This window comes from Sapajus apella, unplaced genomic scaffold (assembly GCF_009761245.1).
Source record: "Sapajus apella isolate SASKATOON/1434 unplaced genomic scaffold, GSC_monkey_1.0 scaffold94, whole genome shotgun sequence".
NCBI lineage: Eukaryota > Metazoa > Chordata > Mammalia > Primates > Cebidae > Sapajus > Sapajus apella.
In genome coordinates, this window is record NW_022437034.1 from 2,806,290 (window position 1) to 2,827,990 (window position 21,701).

General features: G+C 53.3%; 1 protein-coding gene across 6 annotated transcripts in view; it reads left to right on the top strand.

Moving 5' to 3' along the window:
* CDH23 (cadherin related 23) overlaps positions 1-21,701 on the top strand; it is a 418,948-nt gene that overhangs the window by 160,240 nt on the left and 237,007 nt on the right. For all 6 annotated transcript variants that reach the window (XR_004262173.1, XM_032256272.1, XM_032256266.1 and 3 more), the window contains exons 7-9: positions 8,147-8,341; positions 12,152-12,280; positions 19,117-19,195. Coding sequence is in view for 5 of the 6 variants with exons in the window: in XM_032256272.1 (XP_032112163.1) it covers positions 8,147-8,341; positions 12,152-12,280; positions 19,117-19,195 (403 nt within the window). In the remaining variant the exon portion in view is untranslated. The remainder of the gene's footprint in view (positions 1-8,146; positions 8,342-12,151; positions 12,281-19,116; positions 19,196-21,701) is intronic.

Consider the following 21,701-nt stretch of genomic DNA (forward strand, 5'->3'; position numbering starts at 1 on the left):
CCTTGACCTCCCAAAGTGCTGGGATTACAGGGATGAGTCACCATGCCTGGCCTGTCCCCCCGCTACCTGCCCCCACTCTGGAGTTCCTATTAGTTGGAATGTTGGATAGTCTGAACTGTTCCTCTAATTTTCTTACTTTTCTCCCCCATTTCATCTCTGAATTTGTTTCTACTTTTGGAAAATTTCTTTATCTTCCAACTCTTCTGTTGTGTTTTTAAATTTCTACTGGGCCTTTTTTCCTCTTGGAATCTTCTTTTTCCAAAGATGTTGTGTCTTTTCTCTCTGAGGATATTAAAGATGCTTGTAGTTGTTATTCCTGTTTACTGTTTTTTCTCACTCTGTCTTTCACATTAGAGGCTTTTCTCAAATGTTTAGTGATCCTTAGTTGGCTCTTCATATATATGAGTGAGTTCACATGCAGCTGCCTGGAAGCTTGCTGTGTATGTGTGGAGCAGGGCATGGTTGGGACTCCTTGTTAGCCAGCAGGCTCCATTATGGGATGATTAGAGAAGGACCTGGCTGTTCTTTCAAGGGATCTGCAGCCTTGTTTTCTTGTCGTGTTTTCTCTTGCACCAGTTTTCATTTTTCCTGCCTGGAGTCTTTAGGAGGCCAAATGGCTAAAGAGACCTGATGAGGGATGGGATTGGTGGGGAGGTACAGATTTCCTCCTAACCTCCCTGTTTTCAGTGCCTGGTTCCACATCCAGCCATGAGTTTAGAGCCCAACTAACTCAGACCCTCTAGAAAGTAAATCTCCCATTTTCTGCAAAAGTTGGGGAAGAGATCTGGGAGTCTAACCACTCTTTTTAAGCTGTTCAGCCCCACCCCATTCCCTCACACTCAGCATCACCTGGTGTCTGGGGTTCCCGAGCTTTTCCAGTGTTCAGAGGCGCAGGTGTGAGCTTCAGCTTGCCTGTCTCCTAAAGCAGTTATAACTGGCCCATCTGTTTCCAGTTTCCAGAATTTTGTTGACGTCTCTCATCTGCTGCTATCTCCTCTCCTGTTCTCTTTGCCCTTGTGGATTTATGCATTTTTAATTCCTTTATTGTCATTTTGGTGAGAGGCTGGGACAAAAGCAGAAATAAATGGTTGTGTTCAATCTGCCATGTTTACCACAAAATCCCAATTCTTTTAAAACATTTATTGAATGCCTTCTATGCACAAGTGACGGTGCCAGGACTGAAGAGGTGGCCAGGGTAAACAACAAAGAGGAAGAGAAGGGTGAGGAGTGGGAGTCGAGAAAGTGGGGGAGGTCCAGGATGCCTGCAGCAGGTCGGGAGGGCCATTTGGTAAGCACTCTGATGAGTGTCTTCCAGGGATTCCAAAATCCGGTACACAGCTGGAGGCTGCAAACAGGGACTCTGAGGAGGGACTTGGAGATGGGAGGATGCTGAATTTGCTCTGGAGGAGACCAGAACAACTGAGGAGACCAGCCTAGGCCCAGAGAGATGTCCTCGAGCCATGTCAAGGTGTGAGTGACTTAGGGCCCAGCCCACAGAGCTGGCAGCCCACCCCAGAACATACCTGGCACCTTTTAGATCAAGTACATATCACCCCAGAGAGCAGACACTGGTAGAAAGAAGAGATGTCATCAAATTGTCTCTTCCCGATTCCTCCAGACAGGTGTGCTGATGTACAGGCACACGTGGGTTTGTGCACACAGTATGCCCCTCCCTGACCTGAGTGGGGCCCCCTGAGATATGTGTTGATGCCCTGTGGGCACTCGTCACTCCTTCTTCTCCCCCCACACGGTCCTCTGTGCACCTTGTCCTCCTGCACTCAAGTGCCTTCTTGCCCATTTGAGAAAGAAACCCAGCTCGCCTCTCCCCATAGACCCCATTTCTCCTCCATCATTGCTCCCCAATAAGCTGGAATGCCACAAACCCCCATATTTGAAAGTGACATCCTCCCAAAGCATCCCAGCAGGCCTCCAGAGTCACCAGTATAGAGGCACCTGCTGTAGCATCCAACAAGAACCCAAGTGCAGATGTTTCTCCTCTGCCCAGGAGCCCATGTTCAGAAAGTTCCTTGCTTCTGACTTGAATTCTTCTTGTTCCAATAGGAGCCCATTTCCTTATTCTCAGTGAAAGCGTGCAATTTTGAAATGCCCTCCTTCCCTCCGAAACTCTTTTTTGGCTAAAGCTCCCCACCAACCCTCTGTTCCCTTACCTAGAGGCCTTTTCAGCTGCGACCCTCACCCCCAGCCCTTCCAGACTGGGAAGTCCCACTTGAGGAGAGGCTCTGAGCCCACTCTCCATCCGCATCTCTGTAACCCTGAGGTCTGGGCACAGAAAGGTGACCCAACTTCGAATCCTGATTCCACTACTTAAAATCTGTGTGACCTTGGACATGTGGCTTCATTTCTCTGAGCTTCCATTTTCCCCATCTGGGAAAAGGAAGCAGGGAGTGAAGGTGTGTAAAAATGCAACTGAGGGCAGAGGATGGGAAGGGTGGAATCCTGGTAACCCCTCTCCCCTCCCCCACCCAGCCCCAGGGGGCAGCGGCTCAGCCTCTGAGCAGCACAGGAAGCTCTGTTCCCAGCTCTGATCCACTGAGGCGCCTGCACCTTGTCAGAACTCCATCTGTCAGGAATTTATTACTAATGCATTTTATAACAGGCTCTATAATAAGATATTAAAGACTGTAGCAGCATCTAGCAAGCATTCCATAAATATTAATAACACCTTTAAAGATGGCATCTATGATGGAGATTTGGCTTTTTGCCAAAGTTTGGTCACGGGTACAGCATAAATCTTACAGGAGTGAAGGGACCGGGTGCACCCCAAAGATGAGGGGGTATGACGTCCTTCTTTTCTTTCTCTCTCCTGTCTTCTTTTCCCTCACTGCTTAATTTTTGTACGCCTTTTCCTCTGTTCATAACTTTTCCTCTACGTCTCTTTTTTTTCCCTATCTCAGTTTGTTCTTTTCTCTGCAGATTTTCTTTCCTCCCCTTTCTTTTGCAAATTCTCTTTCCTCTTCATCCCATTTTCACTCTGGCCCTCAGTCCTGCCCCTCTCACTGCTCTCACCCTATTTTTCTGTGTGTCCAGGTGCTCCCCCTCCTCCCTGCCCCTCCTCCCTCCCCCTTCCTTTACTGCTGTCTCCTCCGGTTCCTCCTTCCTGCCTCTCTGCCCCTCTCCCTCTGGCCTTTTCTCCCTCGCTGCACACGCTCCCTCACCCTGTTCCAGTGAGCACCCGAGCCACCTCTGGAGAGGCCTGGAGTGTAATGTAACTCACACTGCATGTGAGAAGTGAGCTATTTATCATTATTATTAACGAACAAGATCCTTTGCACAGCAGAACTTTCCCAGAGTCTATTCCCTTGTCACCCTAGGAGTAGCAAAAAGATTTATTTGTCTCTGAATTGCACAGGGTGGCCCATTTACAGCAGGTCCATCAGAAGGGATGTGGAGCTTAAATGGGAGCTGGAAGATGCAGGACCTGCCCTGCCTGCGACCTGCATGGTGCAGGTCACTTGCTGAGAGGGACAACCTGGCAGATGCAGGAATGTGGAAAGGGATAATGCCTAGACATGCTCCCCGGTCCCCTGAAGGCATGGGTGTGCATATGGGGAGACTTCCTTTGAATGGCCCAGAAGCTGTAAGAGGGTAGGTGGGACTGGGCAGGGGGTACCATGAAGGAAGGGAGGAGGAAAGCTGGGGTGGGGCAGAGAAGCGTGTCAGGAAGCCTCCCGCAGAAGCAGAAGTCATCATGCCCCATGGGGTCATTCTTCCAAAGTCCACAACTGCTCCCTTCCAGCAAGAAGGTGGACCCAGGGCCAGTCTCCACAATGGAGGTGTGAGGAGAAGCTGCCCTAGAGAGGACCCTAGAGAGAGCTGACCCTACCCCCAGCTGAAACGGGCCTCTAGGTGCTGCTTCCACAACTCCAGCCCATGGTTCTGTACACCCTGAGCCCCAACCCTAACACCAGAGTGACACCTTCCACCCGTTCTCCTTGTCCTCGAACAGCAGAGCCTGGCCCTGCCGAGCACCTCTCCTCTAGGCCTATCCTGGCTGACTGTGTCCAGCCCATGATCAAGCCTCCCCTGCCTGTCCGGCCATCTCTCCACCAGCATGCTGATAATTGCCTGCCGTCTGGATTTGCATGTTAAAAGGAGCGTCTGGGGACAGTTAAAAAGCAGAGGGAGCCGGCATTCACCCAGACCCCTTTATTCTTCTCCCCACTGTAACCTGCAGCCTCGTGTGGCAGGCACTGTGCCCTCATTAGCAGTCCAGGAGCGGTGGCCTGGTGCTTTGTTTGCTGTGGGCGTTAAAGAGGTAGAATCCCATCAGCAGAGGGTCAGGGCGAGCCTTGGGCAGTGCCGTGGAAATGAGAAGTCTCTGCCTGTGGCTGGGCATGTTCTGTTGGCAGGAGCAAGGAGCTGAGACCCATGCAGGCCGGCATGAGCAAGTGGGGTGCCCACAGAAAGGACGGCCTAGGCAGGTCACAGCACCACAGCCACAGACAGGAGACAAAGTCAGCGGGGCCTGGGACGGCCAGGGCGGGAGGCTCTTGGAGGCCCTCATCACCATTTTCTCTCCTGCACTGTGCTCTGCTCCCCTTGCTGCAGGTGGGCTTCCTCTGACTGCCCGTGGCATCTCTGCCACCCTGTAACTGTGGCTTGTGTGTGGCTTTCAGCCTGTCCTGGTGCCCAAGCCAGCCGGATAACAAAGATCATTCTTTTCAGATTCTCAGAGAAAACTTATTTAATTTCTCAGGCCCTACCTGATTGATGTGTCCTGGGTCTAAAGCCACTTGGAACAAACATGAGTGCCTAGACCCATCACCTAGAGCAGAGCTGTGGTCATAGGGAGCAGCTGTTCTTGGAGGGAAGGGGGGCGGGGAGGCAGCGGCTGGCATCTCTTTGGTGGGGTAGAGAGAGCACTTTGTATGATTCAAGTCGCCCGATTTCCACTGACAGTCTCTGCCACCTGCGAAACCTGGAGCAAGGCACGTCCCCTCTCTGGGCTCATTTTCACATCTGTAGCCTACCCTAGGAAATGGGGAGGCCGGACTGGATGACCCCACGGATCCTTCCAGCTCCTGCCTTCCAGCCATCCCAGGGTGGTGTATGGTCAGGACTGGCTTCCTGGCTTAGGAGCTTCCAAGGCCTCCCAGTGCCCCTCTCACCCCTGCCTTAGATCCCTCCCCTCACAGGCTCTCAAACCCATTTGGGAGGGGCTCCTGGGGCTCTTCCATCCTCTTCCTGTCTTCGGCAGCCAGGATCCAATCAGAGATGTTCTCTTTCTGAACTGTAAGGTACCCATTTGTCCCAAGTTCATGGTGAAGAAATACATCAACTGTTTATGCTATTTCTAGTACTTCCCCCTCACCCTGCCTGTAATGGTATTTTATTACTATAGTAATAAATACAATTACCATTTATCGAGTATTGCTCAATATTGCCGTGTGTCTGGCCCAGGGAAACTCTTTTTTTCACACCTTATCTCATATAATTCTTTCTCATAACAACCCTAGGGAGTAGGAACTACTAACAGCTCCATTTTACAGATGAGGAAACTGAGGCCAAAAAGAGTTTTAACAGCATGTGTCTGAGCTTTCCCAGAGGAAAGGCCCAGACTCAAAGTGAGGGAGTCTAACTCAGAATTCATGCTCTAAGCCACCAAGTGTGGCTCCTGGTAGCCTACTTGGAAACCCAGATGCACCTGGCCCACAAAGCAAATCTGCTTGCATTGAGTCTGCAGACCTGTGTGCATGTCTGTGCATTTCCAAGGAACAGCAGCTGGGTGCTCGGAGAAGCCCCACTTGTATGTGCTGATGAGCGCCCCCATCTACTTCCCTGATAGAGCATGGTGCCCAGGACCTGAAATGCATGAAGTCAGCATTCTTTTCTCTCCAATAGTTTGTCCCTTCCAAGTATATGAATGGCTCTTTGCCAAGCCCATGTAAAACCTTTTCTGAGTTATGCAGAAATTAAATGGGTTTTCACCACAGGGCATGAAACATAATCCAAGAAGGTCAGACTGGAAACCATCACTTCTTTTTCCCCTTCTCCACCGTTTCCTGAATCTTGCTCTTAAATCCCCTGATCAGATGCAGAAAGATCAGAGAGCCTTCCCTGCAGGACCATGCGGTATGGACAGTCAAATGTCCTCGCCTCCCCGAGGCAGGGAGCTGGAGAGCTGACGTCTCGCGGGAGCCGTTCCTCTCCTCTGGGCGCCGGCTTCTTGCAGGGTGTGTTGAGTAGACTGGCCAAGTGCTCTGAAGTGCGGGCCGGTGACCACACAGGGGCTGGCAGCTCTGAAATCAGAATGTGGCCACCTCTTCTTGTGACAGGAACCATAGGCCCCCATGAAGTGTTTCATTCTGGATTCATGGAGCTGGCGTTGGCACTTATGTGTGATCTACAGAGAGAGGGCAGGATTGAGAACTGTGGGTTAGCTGAGAGCCTCAGAAAGATCTCTGCAAGGCCAGTGTCACCCAGGAGGGCATGTCGGGGTAAGGCTGGCTTCACTGAGCTCAGCACCAGGGAACCTGAGTGTCCAGGGCTTTGTACGTGGGGAATCAGGGCATGTATTTTCAGGGTACCTGTATCCACCAGGGTCCCGGCAGGAAATAGTTAATTTCAGGTAGTTTCAATAAAGGCATTTCCATGAGGAGACTAGTCACAGAGGAGTGGGCGGGGTGGGGGTAGAAATAAGGGATGCTAAGGCACCGAGGGCTTAGCAACAGGGGCAAGTTCTCACTACCCTCTGGGCTGAAGGGAGAAGGAGAGGAAAATGGTGTTCCCAGAGCCCATTGAGAGTTGGGGCTGGGGAGGAGAGCCTGCTGGGCTGAAACTAGAGGGGGTGGGGAAGGAAGACCCCAAACTCCTTCTCTTGCTCTGGGAGCTCCTCCTGGAACTTTCCATTGGCAGAAGCTAACTAGAAGCCAGCCAGCAAGAGAGCCTGGAGATGCACTCCATGGAGGGCCTGGGGGTTGAGGAAAGGCAGCCGTGGGCAGATCATGGGGCAAGAGGAGTGGGTAGACAGGGAGTGCGCTGGATGGTACCGTGAATATCAGTGCTTCTTGACACCTGCCTGCCCCACCGTTGAAGGTCCCTTGTCTGTGCCCCTCCAAGTTTCCAGAAATTAAAATCGCACCTCCCGTCTTCTGAGCACTTATGTGCTGGAATGTTTACACTCACGAGCTTAAGTATTCTTCACACTAACCCTATGCGATATGATTAGCTTCAGTGCACAGAGAAGGGATTAAGGATCAGAGATATTATGTAATTAACCCAAAGACACACAGCGAGGCTGGGATTCCAACAAATGGTCTGTCCATCCCTGAAACTCTAGCATTTGTCTGCACTGCCCCCTTGCAGACTTGATTCTGCTCTGGAGGGAATAAGCATCTTCCAAGCAGCTAGGGCAGGGGAACCTAGCAAAGGAAAAGCACATTCAGATGTCCAGAGGTGTGAGGGAGCCTGCTGGGTTCAAGAAGAACAAATAGCTTCATGCCACCAGGAGATAAAATGTGAGGGGGAAGACCGGGATGGACCACGAGAGCCTGTATTCTATGCAAAGGGCACTGGGTAGTCATGGATGGTGAGGAGAAAAGGGAGCCCCTGCATCGAGTGGTTGGAACGGGCAGGACGTGAACCTGCTAATTCAGGTTGACACTTGCCTGCTGATGGGGGTGAATCCACAAACCCAGACAGAAGCCTCAGCAGCCCCAGGGCATTGTTCTCTGAGGGCCCTTTGCAGCCTGACCACGGGCCCCATAAAGAGCACCACTGCATTAAGCACGTGGTCTGTCTGTGAAGGGCTGCCAGGAGGGAGGGCTGAGTTGGGTCACCAGAAAGAAGACCTGCAGCTTGGGCAGCTAAAGGGCATTTGACAGAGGAAGCAAAACTGCCAAGAAACGGGTTTGGGGACTCAAAGACCCCCTCATCCAGAGCTCTAGGATAAACAAATCATCTTTGGAACTGTTCTTACAGCCACCAGGAAGCCACGAAAAAATGAAGAGAAAAAAAAAAAAGATACTGCATTTTAAATTCTCGGCACCCTCCTGGAATGAAAATGCCAGAGCCTGGGGTCTGGTTGGCTGGGGGACGTGGCGAATGGGCTTTGGGGGACTCGTCATGCTGGCAGCAGCTGCCCTGCGCTGGCTCACCCTTGTGCTTGCTGTGCTCTCATCCCCAGAACACACCAGTGGGGACGCCCATCTTCATCGTGAATGCCACGGACCCTGACTTGGGGGCAGGGGGCAGCGTCCTCTACTCCTTCCAGCCCCCCTCCCAGTTCTTCGCCATTGACAGCGCCCGCGGTATCGTCACGGTGATCCGGGAGCTGGATTACGAGACCACCCAGGCCTACCAGCTTACAGTCAATGCCACAGTGAGTGTCCACACTGGGGCCCCGCAGTCCCAGCTGCCTCTTCCCACGCTGGGAGAGAGCGATGGGGCAGTCCCATGGGACATTGTCTCAGTTGCACACACTCGAGAATCTTCACATCTACCAATGAGGGTAATGGTAGCCCTGAAGCCAGCGTTACTGAGGCTTTGTGCTGTGTCCCTGGTACTGTGCTGAGCACTCAAATGGACTTTAAACCTCAAGCAGCCCTGTGTCAAAAGTATTGTTAAGACACCCATTTTGCAGATGAGAAGACTGAGGCACAGGGACAATTCAGTGACTTTCCATGTTCACCTAGTATCCTGACTCCAGAGCCTGCTCGGGTAACCTCCTTGAGACGTTCTTAATGCAGGGCGCCTCTTGCTCTTTAGGACATAGGACAGAGGTGTTCACCCAGCTGTGTCCTGACACCATCCAACATACAGGGCCCAGAGGCATTCAGGCATCCTGGCTCTACTCCATGGAGTGGTGACATTCCACAGCACCCCTCTGTACCAAGCACGCTACTGGCCCCTGGGAATTCCAAGATGAGTGAGCCAAGGGCAGAAGGCAGGAGAGGGTAATTATCCCATCTGATGGCTGACTCTATTGAGAGTTACACAACCCATGAGTAGTGGGGGAGCAAGAACCCAAACCTAGGTTGTTTACCTCTTAGTCCAGTGCCCTGACCACCATGCCTCATGGCTAGACGTCTCCAGGTCTCCAGAACGTCACAGCATGCCCTTTGTGCCAGCTGTTTGGGAGATCCTGGGGAACAGGCAAGCCACACCCTAAATAGGGTCCTCCCCCTGCCCCCCCCCCTTCTCCCTGCTCCCAGCTGCTGCCTCAGGGCATAGCTGGAGTCATCTGCTGGCAGCAGGGCCGGAAGCTGGCCTATTGTCCCTTAGATTCTGTTAACAAAGCTTACACCAATAGCAAAAAACCATAAGTCCCTCTTGACCCTCCAGGACCCACCTGCCCGACACACAGCATCTACTCCGGGCCCATGTAGCTGTTGAGCAGGCTGCTGGCAGCGCTGGGGGCTCTCCTTGCCAGGTCACAGGGTCCAGATCCAAGGCTCTGGATCTGAACTGGATCAAGAATCCAGTTTTGAAAGATGGGGTGCCCCAAGGCTTGGCCAAGATGCAAAGAGGTGTCAAGAGCCAGTTGTTTGTCCCTGGCCCAGTGCTTGTGGAGAGGTCACTGCAGGTGACACTCACATTCTTTCCTTCTCCCCTCGTGAAGTGTTAGTTGCCTGGGAGGAGGTGTGTGCTGCTGTTTGTAAAACTGACTTCGGGGGTCCAGGGGATTTGTAAGCCCGCTTTTTGTGCACGTTTGTGTGTACCTTCCACACAGCCCGGTACCCACACATGCGCTGCCCCTCCACCACAGTGTTTGCACACACCTGAGCCGAGAAACGTACAGATGCTTGCCCGCTGTGGGATAATTTCCATCCACCACAAAAGTGGCTTTGGACCATGGGGAATAGACCAGAGCTGGGCACAGGCAAGAATCTGGGTGGCAGCCTATCAAGAGGTCTGGGCTCCAGCTGGGATGATAAATACAGTTGAATTGCTGTTATGCTCCCAGAAATCAGGTTTGGAAGCAGCAAAACGGGAGGTGCCCTAGAAGTACCTCTCTAGATGGCTTCTCCCTTGCTTCTGGAGGAGCTGACACCGAGTCCTTCTTGGGGCTGGCGCTGTGCCCTTGCCTGCTGAGCACTTCCCTCGAGGAAGGAGATTCTCGTGCCTGGCATCACGAGAACAATGTGAGTTCCCGGCCACCACTGAGCAGGTAGCGGGGTGGGGAAATTGAGGCATCCTCTGGGAACAAGCTTCTGAGAGCCATGGGCCCCAGAGTCACAGCTGTGAGCCTGCCAGGATGCCTCCCCTTTCCCCACCACAAAGTCCAGAGTGGGCTAGGCATGGGCATTTGTGGCATGAATAGGACTGCAGCTCCAGGTATGGGACAGAGAGGGCCTGTGCCAGAGTGGACAAAAGCCAGCTACCTGCAAAAGCCTGGTCATGGCAAATCAGAGTCACTGGCATCCCCTGTCCAAGGGGTCAGGGGACTTTTTTTGATCCTCCCCCTCTAGCCCTGGGTGCCTGGTGGTCATTGAGGTCCCGGCTGGGAGCTCTCCCCATGAGCAATGCCCAAGCCTGCGCTGCAGGCCCCAATCCTACAGCTTGAGAGGCTGTCCCCTGAGAGCCTCTCTGCTCACCTCCTGGTTCCAGACCTTCCTCTTCCTTGCAGCACCCACTGCCACCCCTGAAGGCCCTCCCACCCTCCTTGGCTGCCCCTGAGGATTCCAAAAGACAGCCAGCCCTCCCTTCTCCTCCCAGGCACCGCAGCTCCATCTCTGCAGGCCAGAAGCAGGCACCAGGCTTCTTGGAACATCAGGAATGCCTTGCATCATTCAAGTTACCCCACATAAACCAAGGGAGATCTAACCTGGGGACAGTCGCTCCTCAAATCTTTGTTCAGAGAATGTGCAAGCCCGAGGGGCCTTAGAGGTCATTCACTTGAGACCCTTCATCTCACAGAAAAGGACATCAGATTCCCAGGGAGAGAAAGAACTCATTTGAGGTTACCCAGCAAATTAAGAGACTGAACTGATGTTAGAACCCCAAGTCAAAACTGTTAATGGAAAATTTTTGTGTGAAAGGATCTGAGTTTGAGTTCTGGCTACACAGTTATAAGTTGTATGACCGTGGGCAAGTTACTCAGGCTCTCTGAGTCTCTGTTAACTCACCTGGATAATGGGCTCATCATAACGTCACATGAGAGTGAAATGCCTGCTCAGTGCCTGCAGCATCTCAGTGCAGCATCTGTACAAAGCTGCAGTTGCTATTATTGCTGGCTGTTGTTATTCAGTTGCAACAGGCTACTTAAACAGTAGAAGATAGATTTGGGGTTTTCTTTCTTGCCAAGCATTAAAAAAAAATTTTTTTTGAGATGGGGGTCTTGCTATGTTGCCCAGGCTGGAGTGCAGTGGCTATTCACAGGTGCCATCTTGGTGTATAACAGCCTCGCACTCCTGGGCTCAAGTTATTGCGCCACCTCAGCCTCCTCAGTAGCTGGGATTACAGATGCATTGGCGAGGTTTTATAGAATGTAATTCCCAACTGACGGTTTAAATATTGTTTGCCTGGCTGCAGGGAGATGGCCCGCCTGAGCTCTCGGGATTCTTGCCTGGAGTCCCCCAAATGTCACAGACCCTGGAGCTCCCCCTGCTGGTTAGACTGGGAAAAGTCACTTGACCAGTAAATCCCCAGCCCAGGGCAAGGGACTCAGAGACACAGATGCCAGAGTAATCCCCTCTGTGTCCCCTCTTCCGAGGAGTCCCCATCCTAGTCAATCCCCTGCTGCCCTGGGCTGAGTAGGGGCAGGAAGTGGGCACAGAGAGAGGTGGTGGCTCCCAGCTGAACACAGCAAAGGGGCTGAGCGTGGCTCCATGTCTACCCGATGCTAGTCATCCCACCACCAGAGGTCCCGGGCCTGGGCTGGTAGGGGCTGGAGGTCTAGCTGTACCCCAGCACTGCTCTCACTCTGGATAAGCTGCCTTTTTCTGGACCTTGGGGACGCTGTTTGTGTTTTCCTGTGCAGCTCAGAAATCACCGTGGGTTCTTAGAAGTTCTTAAGCTTCCTTTTTCTCAGCCCTTCCTTGCAGGAATGCAAGAGCATGGGTGTGTATGCGCATGTCCATGTATTTGCACATATGTGCCACACGGTACAGGCCTGTGTGTGTGTATGTATGTGTGTGAGTGTCCCCAGCATCCCTCAGCCTCAGGCTATGTGTTCTCTCTGCTTTCTAAGGATCAAGACAAGACCAGGCCTCTATCCACCCTGGCCAACTTGGCCATCATCATCACAGACGTCCAGGACATGGACCCCATCTTCATCAACCTGCCTTACAGCACCAACATCTACGAGCATTCTCCTCCGGTAAGACCCCCTGGCCCTGAGGGGCTTCCTTCTACGCTCCTGTGAATGTTAGTGGGCCAGGCTCCTCCTTGGCTCCTGCCCAGTCCTTGTGCATGGCAGTGATGGGTGTCCTGGCACAGTGAAACCTCAGCCTCTCTTCATGCCACAACCATCTCTTCACCCTCTCACTCTACTGCAGGGGTTCCACGTAGCAAAGAACAAAGACTTCTAGGGCAAATAATGGGGAGCCATTCAGGCAGACTTAAGTGCAGGGATGGGGATACTGTACAAAATCCAGCCTGGGCTGGAGAATGGATCTGGACATAGCCTGGCTCCACACAGCATCAGTGTGGTTCAGCCGTGCCCCTGACCTGTGAGTCTGTCTCTCTCTGCTGATCAGCACTGCCCGAGATGGTGGCAGCCACCCTTCTTCAAGAGTCCTCTTGGCCCCGGCTCTTCCCTGCGAGCCTGCAGCTCCTGTCGCCCTCCCTAATGCTCAGTCTTTGGATTTCTTAAGTCCAGGTTTCTAAGAAAGGCTCCTGACTTTCCTGGTGTGTTCAAGGTCATAGATAGCCTGTAGATCGGCTACCTATGGATGTCTTAGAGGACAAAGCCTGCCTCGGCCCACTCTGCAAGGGTGTGGATGGGGCAGCTTTGCTCAGCTGTGGGCCAGGAGGGCAACGGGAGGCATGTCTAGTCTCATAACCATTCGTGCGTCTGTGCAAACTTGAATGTAACACCGGCTCTCGGATGAAAAATTGGAAAAAGACACCTCCTCTGGGCAGACACAATCCCTGGACATCAGCTTAGGGAACAGCATTTGTGGGAAGAAAAATGAGCCCCTTCTTTTGAGGGAATTCAATGTGCTTACAGGAAGAACTCAGCTTTGAAAGCAAAGTGGGGCATCCGCCTGAGGCTCGTGGGTGTTCAGGGCCTCACCCACACCTCTGCACAGGCTCACAGAATTGAGTGACAGGCAAGCTTGCCTTGACTGGGGTGCAGGCTGTGCTCCTAGGCCTGACCCCTCACTTGGAGACCATGGCGGCCCCCTCACAGCACAAGGCCCCAGTCTCCTCGTGTGTGGTGCTGGCATTTGGCCACTTCCTTCTTGGGGCAGGTGTAAAGGGAGGCTCTAAGAAGCAAGATCCTTTCTGGCCTGCTACTGTTGAGTGTTTGAAGCTGCTTTGAGAGTGGAGGGGGACAGATCAATGCCCCCGATTCCCTGGCCTTCTCTTTCTTAGCATTCTGTGGGCAGTGGGAGCCTCAGATTTTGAGACCAAAGGCTGTCTCTTCTCAGCCCGGCCCAGCCCATTTCCCATGAATTTCCCAGCCCCCTTTCTCTCTGCCTTTAGCCAGGCCGTTGCCTTCTCAGCATCAGGTCAGCCCTGATGTGCTGTTTCCTGATGAGACAGTGCTCACAATCTGCCCATGGCCCCTGGACGTCTCCTGAGTGCTCAGCACTCTTGAACACCTTGCCTCCACTCTGCTTCCATGATAGACTGGAAGTGTGCAATCCGGCAGGATCTGGGTCTGCTATGGGCATAGCACACAGTGTGTGCTCAGGAGGTGGTTACGGGATGGACAGATGAACAGGCACCTTTGCCCTGGGCAGACCAGCACACTCATCGTCCTGCACCCTCTCCACCCCATGCCTGCTCTCGTTGCCAGCCCAGAGTCCACCTACCCATTGGTTCCCAGTTCACTCTTTTTCTTAGAAATTTTCCCCTGGCTTCTTCCCCACCTGTCCCAGAGATAGCAAATCCTCTCCCTCAACCCTGGTAGAATTGACTCTCTCCATGCCACATAATTTTCCACTTAATTATAGTCTCACCTGCAATGTTACCTATATATGTGGGTTATTTCTGAGCCCCCAGTATTCAAGGCACTTGAGTCTCTGGGACGTGATCTCAGCCTTCCTTTGGGTCTACAGAGCATCATACCCAGGGCTAAGTGCAGAGAAGATGCCCAAGGCCAACTAGATTGAAGTACAGGACACGGTGGTGGCCAGGCAGCCAAAGGAGCTCAGAGGAGTCCCGCACTGCCATATCCTCACTCCGGCTAAGTCACACGGCCTCCTGACCAGCTCCTCACTGGGAAAGGGGGCTAATAGTGCCTGCAGTGGTGCCTCCCTCACCTCAGGGTTTTAACAGTTGGAGATAATGCACGTAAAACACATAGCAAGTGTTGCCAAGTAGCAGACATTCAACCACGCTGGGCAGTGACCTGGTCAGTTACGGTAGCCAGGCTGGGTTGGGGCTCACAGCTTCAGCTTCCTTTCAGAGTCGTAATAGTTGGCATGAGGTGTGTTCCTGGTGTGAGTGTCCCCTGAGACCCCTGGATTGTTCTTTTTCTAGTATGTTTTTTAGTATTTAGTGCAATAAATAAGTTTAACCATTGCATGCTTTTATTTCAGAACTACAGATTTCTGAGCTGTCCATCCTATTCAGTTGGTAGTTCATCCTTTCATGCACCCATCAGACATTGATGAGGCTGGTCCCATGTGCAGGCCCTATGCTAAGCCACACCCTCTGCCCTCTAAATGATCCCACAGGCTCTTGCTAGGGCTACCCCTCAGTCTCAGCAAACAAGATCCTTGCCCTCCTTAGCTCCTGGTCTCCTGATGCTCCATCTGTTGGTATATGCTATGATTCTCCTCTCTCAGGTGCGGGGATCTTGATGTCCCTTTGCCTTGCCAACGTTGTTCCTTTGTCTTCACAAGGGCACTAAGACCCATGCGCAAGGAGCTGCCGGACCCCCAATCTGGATGGGGCAGGTTTGAGCCCTGTGGCTTGGCTTATGGCTGGGCCAGGGGAGCCAGAAAAGGTAGTGCATCGAGGGTTTCAGACTCTCCAGCCTGGCCCGGCACCCACAGAATCTGCCTGTGCCTCCACACGCCTCTGTCCTTCCTCTGGTCTCCACACTTGAGGAGTTCTCTCGTTCCCTTGCCTCCTGTAGGCCGATTCCTCTGCACTTCTGGCCTGAGCCTTCCTGGCTGCTAATTGGTTTCTGTGCCTTGATCTGGGCCCTCCATGTCCCTTTACAGTGTAGAACCCTAATTTAACGCTGCAGTCACCCGGGCCTGCTCTGCCTCCCAGGCCAGAGGATCCCGGCATCCCCATTCCCAGCCTTGCCTCTGCTGCCCCAGGGCCTCCACTGGACACTTCCCCACTCTCCCTTTATCTGCGGCTCACAGCATGTACGCCTCCCCCTATCAGCGTATCAGGCTAGCATGCCTCATCTAAAGTGTATATATTACCTAATAAAATCCTTCTTATTTGGGATTATTGCATCAGATTTTAATTTCCTCACTCGAGCAGCAGCATGTCGGCCTGCCCGTCAGTGAAGGGCCGATAGAAGGTGAAAAGAGCGGATAAACTGCACAAATTACTGCCAGCCGATGCCTATCAGCCCTTCGACTGGAATTGACTGGAATTAAGGACTGAGAAATAGGATTTTCTGCCTCAGAATCTGCTGTGGCAGCTCTCATCGGAAGTCCCCTTCAGCCCCCACCAGCCTGCTCCCCGCAAGGATGCCTCCTCCTCCCAAAGCAAGCTGCACGTTCACCTTTCAAGTCCTAATCCCATCATGGAAATGGGGTGGGGGGTGTCCCAGCTGAGCTTGCTGAGGAGGAAGAGGACATGGACCCCTGAGGCCAGGCACAACCCGGTTGGGCTCCTGCATCCCCAGCTTTCCTGACGAGGGCATCTTTGGAAGGGGACAAGCACAGAGGGAAAAGACATGGTCCCTTCTGGAAAGGTCCAGCTTCTCACTGTGCCCCCACTGTGCCCCCACTGCCCAGCCCTCATAGGCTGGGGCTGCCTCGCACACATCACCCACTCCTCACCTTGGCACACCCACTGGGTGCAGAGCCCTGAGCCCTCACCTCTAGAGAGCAATGGGGTCTCCTAGGCCCACCCCACATGGCCCTCCATTCCCTAGTAACCTCCACCCCCCCCACTGCACCTGTGACCCTCAGCAAATCCTTGAGCATTCTGAGCCTCAGTTTGCTCACACGTAGCCCCATACGAGGAAAGAGAGAGGGGGGAACCTTGCTGGGTGCACCCCACAGTGGCACATCGCAGATGCTCCACTAGTGCCACCTCTGCCCTGGAGGCTGCTAGCTGTCCTCACAATGCACAGAAACCCCCTTCCCTCTAGGTAGAAATGATTAATACGGGCTGTTGGGGAGCCTGAGTTTGCTGAAATTCTTTGGAGAAATCCATGTGGATGTGCATTTTCTGGGAAGAGGCCCCTGAGTTGTTATCAGATGCACACAGCGATTCCAGGCCCAAATTAATAGTAACGATCACATTTACGGCATTCACTGTGTGTCAGGTGCTGTTCTGACTGCTTCGCGTGTATCAGCTGCTGAGGGGTGGGGATTGTGATTTTTACCCATTTTATAGATGGGGGAAACAAGGCAGCAAGCAGTTACCAGTAACTTACCCAAAGGATTCGAACGCACACAGTCTGGCAGCAGAGTCAGACCCTTAACCATCTGCTTGCCCGCTCCTCTCATCACAAGCAGCTGGGCCCCTGCAGGCCTGCGCACTGGAGCCTCTCTCTCAGGAGGCTTCCTGCTTCCTGAAACATGGGTACCAGTGAAGGGCAGAAGCCCTTAGCAGGCCGCACCCTGGCGCACACCCCAGCTGGATGGGCTCCCTGGAGAACCACAGCAGGTAGCATGCCGTTGGGAGCCAGGCTGGCTCTGGGCCGAGCATGGCTACACCTCTCCATCCCCTGTCTTTGGAAATAAGTTTCAGTATATTGAAAATATAATCACTGAGCCTCTGAAACAAGAGCTGTAGGCTCCCAGGAGCCCCTACGCCTTCCTGCTAATTCCTTCTCATAACATCTCCAGTCTTTCTGGCTGCACTTGTATTAAAAGCTCAGGGTTTTATTAAAACTGGATTTATTTACCCAAAAAGAGATGAAACCCCAAACTTTGCCAGGAGCCTGTCAGAGCTTGCTTCATGGAAGCTCGGGTATGACTCTTGTCAGAAGAGGTCCTGTTCTCCTGTCCTGGAGAACCCACTGGCCTCCCCAGAGCCCCGCTCACCCAGAAGGCCTGTGGGCAGCCCTGCGCAGGAGCCCAGCATGGACTCTGAGGACTGAGGGCACTTTTGCCACCAGATCTCCTCTGCACAGGCCTGCACCAGCCCCCTTGCACCTCCTCCTGAGGATCACTGTCCCAGGCCCGGCCCAGCCCTGCCCTGAAACATACTGCTGCCCCTGAAGAGTACTGCTTAGTGACTCTCTGGGGTGGTGCTCTGGTGGGCCCCAGGCCCAGTTATCCTGGCAGTCCAGGAGAGCACAGAGCAATTGCTATGAAGGGATACCAGTGCCTGAGGAGGGTGAGGTGGGGGATACCCCTGCTGTGTCATGGCAGCGAGACTGGGTAGAGCTGGAGGAGGGGCAGCTTGTCCCCAAAGACCCGAGGGTGTGCGTGTCAGGGAACAAACCTCTGCACAGGAGATGGGGGTGGGGTTGCAGCGTAGGCTTAAGCCTCCTGCTGATAAACAGTGAATGGAGAAAAGTGGCCACAGCCACAGAGCCCTGCATTAGCCATGCAGATGCCAGGGTTGACGTTTCCCTAGAGGGTGGGGACAGGCTTGTCTTGCTTTCTGTCACGCAGGGGAACACAGTGGCCTGGAGCCAGAGCCTCAGGCAGGCAGAGGGGTAGGCATGGCCAGCACTGGCCATGGTGTGACAGGGCCTGGGGAGCCAGGTAAAGGCTGTCCTGGGCAAGGGATGACTCAGTGAGTAGTGGCAGTGACCTTAGAGTTCTCTTGTTCGTTCATTTGTGTATTCAGCCAATCAGCCAGCCCATCAATTGATATTTGAACGTGCCAGTTGTATGCCAGGATCTCTTCCTACAACAATCTTATGCCTCCAAGTACTTGCCTGAGCTCTACCTTCTACCCAGAGCACCTTCCTCTTCATGTTCTATCCCTGGCAAACTCCTACTCATGCTTCATGACCCATGCTGAATGTTGCCGTTTGTACAACTGCTTGCCAGTTCCTCCAGGTGGACTTCCCTTTTTTGTACATTTCTCCATCTGAGCCATATGTGTATTCACACTCCCCACATGGGTGCGGCAGCTGTCTGCACAGATGTCCTTGATTTCATGCCATAGACTGTGCTCCCCAGTAACGGGTTCCCTTGGCTCCCCATCCTGTTAGTCCCAGCTTCTAGCCCCTTCTCTACCAGTGCTACAGAGAGAATGAGTAAGGGTGTGGGCAGAGCCATTCGAAGCAGGAATTGCCAGGCACAACGCTGTGTGGGCCATGGTTGCTAGGAGCATGGAGGCCTCCTGAGTTGCCACAGTCATCCCCCGACATACATGCTTTCAGGATTTATGCTTTCATCCCTGAAGTAGTTGACCCATCATGTTCTCCTTTATTCAGACCCCAGTGAAAACAAGGTCCCAGGCCTTTTGCTGTTATTCCTATTAAAATGGGGGGAAAGTGAGGCCAGAAAGGTGCAGCAACTTCCCTAAGGTCACACAGCAATGTGATGGGTGGTTGAGCTAGAGACCAGATCTCTTGTCTCTTCACTGGTGGCTCCTCATCTGTTTTTCTCCCATGGTGGTCCATCTGAACAAGGGATTTGGGAAGGGGAAAGGAAAATGACAGCATCCGTAAGGCTGGGCCTCCCCATGGACTCTAGGGTGTTTGCCTGGGAACGTCAGTGTGTGCCCAGGGCAGCTGAGGCCTGAGCCTTTGGCACCGACTTCCTGGGCTGCCCATGCAGCCAGGAGTCAGCCTGGAGAGGGAAGCTGTGGGTGCCATGGCAGCTGCAAAGAAAGACAGCAGCCAGGGGACCCAAACTGAAGTCCCTCCTCTCTTCTGCCCAGGGCACGACAGTGCGCGTCATCACCGCCATTGACCAAGATAAAGGACGTCCCCGGGGCATTGGCTACACCATCGTTTCAGGTAAGGCAGAGGGTTCCTCTCTCCTGCCTCACACCTCTGTCCTCTACCCAGGGACAGCCAGTAGGCGTCCCAGGCTCTGAGGGCTGAGGAGAGGTCTGTGGGCATGTGGGACAGGGTGGGAGACATGCCTATAGTGACAGTCCTTGCCGAAGGGCCAGGAAGGGGAGCAACTGAAGGCAGGAGCAGCAGGGAGAAGAGGCGTTGGGAAGCCACAGAGGCTGAGATGTCTGGGGCTGCTTGGCTGGCGCTGGGGGAGGAGCATGTGCTGAGACGCTTGGGTACTTTGGAGCTCCGGGCCTGGGACTTTTGGTGACTCCCATCTAACCTACTCCAGTGCTCTGAGTTTGTTGTTTTCTTTGTGTATTCGATGAAAAGGTGACAGTTCTAACATCATTTTGGAACAAACGGATGCAACTACAGCTGATTTCATGTTCTTTTCACATTTTCAGCCCTTAGGAATTCATGCTGTATCTGGAATGTTGCAGGGGGAGCATCAGCCCCCTTGCCACCCAGATGCCTTGGTTGAGCAGAATAATGACTGATGGCAGAGATGGTTCTCGGTGATGGGATCTCTGACCCATGCCCCACCCAAAGACTGAAAAATGGCAGCTCTGTTCGGCTGTCCCAGGGCTGGGTAGGTTTAGAGCAAGGTTGCCTTGAGGATGCAGTGAGAGGCTGCTCGCTCACAGACTCTGGCTCATACACACCGCTCATGACCTCCCTGCCCAGCCCATGAGTCAGTGATGGGTCAGCCTGGTGTATCTGGGCAGGCTAGGCTGATGGCTGAGAGGACATCCAGCCACCAGGCCAGTTTCTACCCACTGCCCCTCCCTACCATACCCCCACACCCCCAGAACCAGGAGTGGCATTGTTGGAGCAGCATCTTGTCCCTAAGGCTCAGAGGACAGCAAGGCATAGTGGCCAAGAACATGGAGGAGGATGGGGTCTCCTGTGCCATGTCATTTTGGGTGGGTCCCTGTCCCTCAATTTGCCTATACCTCTCTACCACAGGAGCAGTAAGAGTCCCTACCTCGAGATGATGTAAGGGTCAGATGACTTAATATATAAAGTGCTTAGTTAACATATGTTAAATGCTGCGTAAGTGTTAGCTAGGGTTATTACTACAGCTAGCAGCTAATGCTACCTTGGGAGGCTAGGGGTTAGCTAGTAGGAAGGAGACACCTCATGTCCTTGGCAATGCAGGAAACCAGGGGTGTCAAGGGCTCCCTGGGACCCACAGCTGCTGACATGACTATTGTTGTGCCTCTAAGCCCAGGGTACCCTAGGTCCCAGAGCAACTCCCAGCCCAGCACAGGTGGTGACTGGCAGCAGGAGCGTGGGTTTGGGCCCCTGCACCAGCTCCTCCCCCTGTTTCATCATTCTCGTGTCCAGCACAGGAGCTGGGTTAGCATAAACCCTGATAGGTACTTGTGAAATGAATGAATGTCACTCTAGGGGAGTGAGTTTTCAAACTCAAACGAGCCCAGGAATCTCCTGGGGCTCCTACCAAAAATACGAGGTCCTTGGGCCCCATGGAGATTCTCCCTCTGGAGATATGGGATGGGCCCAAGAATGGTCCTTTCTCACAGCACCCCAGGCAGCTCAAGTGCAGGTGGTCCTCAGACTGGGATGTGAGGTGCCCAGGCTCAGGAAGGAAACTGTTCTGCAGGAAGGCAGGACCTGTCTGGGAATCGAGGCCCATTCTAGGTGGGCAGAGGAGAAGGGGAGGCCCACCTTGGGGCTGATCTTCATGAATTTTGCAAATTGAGACACACAGCAAGAGCCTCTGAGTGACCAGGGGCTTGCACTGGAGAACTGAGGGAGCACGGTGAGCCCTGGGCGATGGAGATGGGGAGCTGGGACAGAACGGCAGCAGGAAGGGGGTGCTGGGCTAGGGGTGGGGCGTGTCTCTCATGTGCTCATAGCCTCTGGGCTGATTCCAGATGTTTCCCAGCCTGGATGGAGGTAGGGAGCAGAGAGCCAGGACCTGGTTCAAAGTCATGCCTAGAATGGGAACTTCTGCAGAGACGCTGCAAGCCCATCCTCCAAAATGCTGTCCATTCCAGGTTCATGCTGGGTGCCAGACTGCCAGTCCAGACCCTTGGGTCCTCTCCAGCCTTTAAAGATGGCTCCAGCCAGAACCACCTCTTTACTCTCACCCTCTGGGGACAGAGGCTGAAGGGCTGAGCTGCTGAGCCTTTGGCATCTAGGCTGGATGCTGGAGCATGGAGTCCGGGCACAGCTGCCTACAGCATCTCCAGGGGCAAAACCTCCTGGGACAGGCTCCTAAGTGCAAACGACAAAGTGAGAAGGGAGAGCCGGGATTTAAAACCACAGGGAAGGGATGTGTGTGGAGGTGAGGGCAGGAGGCAGAAACTTCTGGAAGGTCTGAGGCAATCAGCATCGCTTTATAGGAGTCCCACTGCCAGCACAGATGGGTCTTTTAGAAAGGGTGACAAATGGGTTACCTCTCACATGCCAGCTTTGATTGATTGGTAATGGCTGC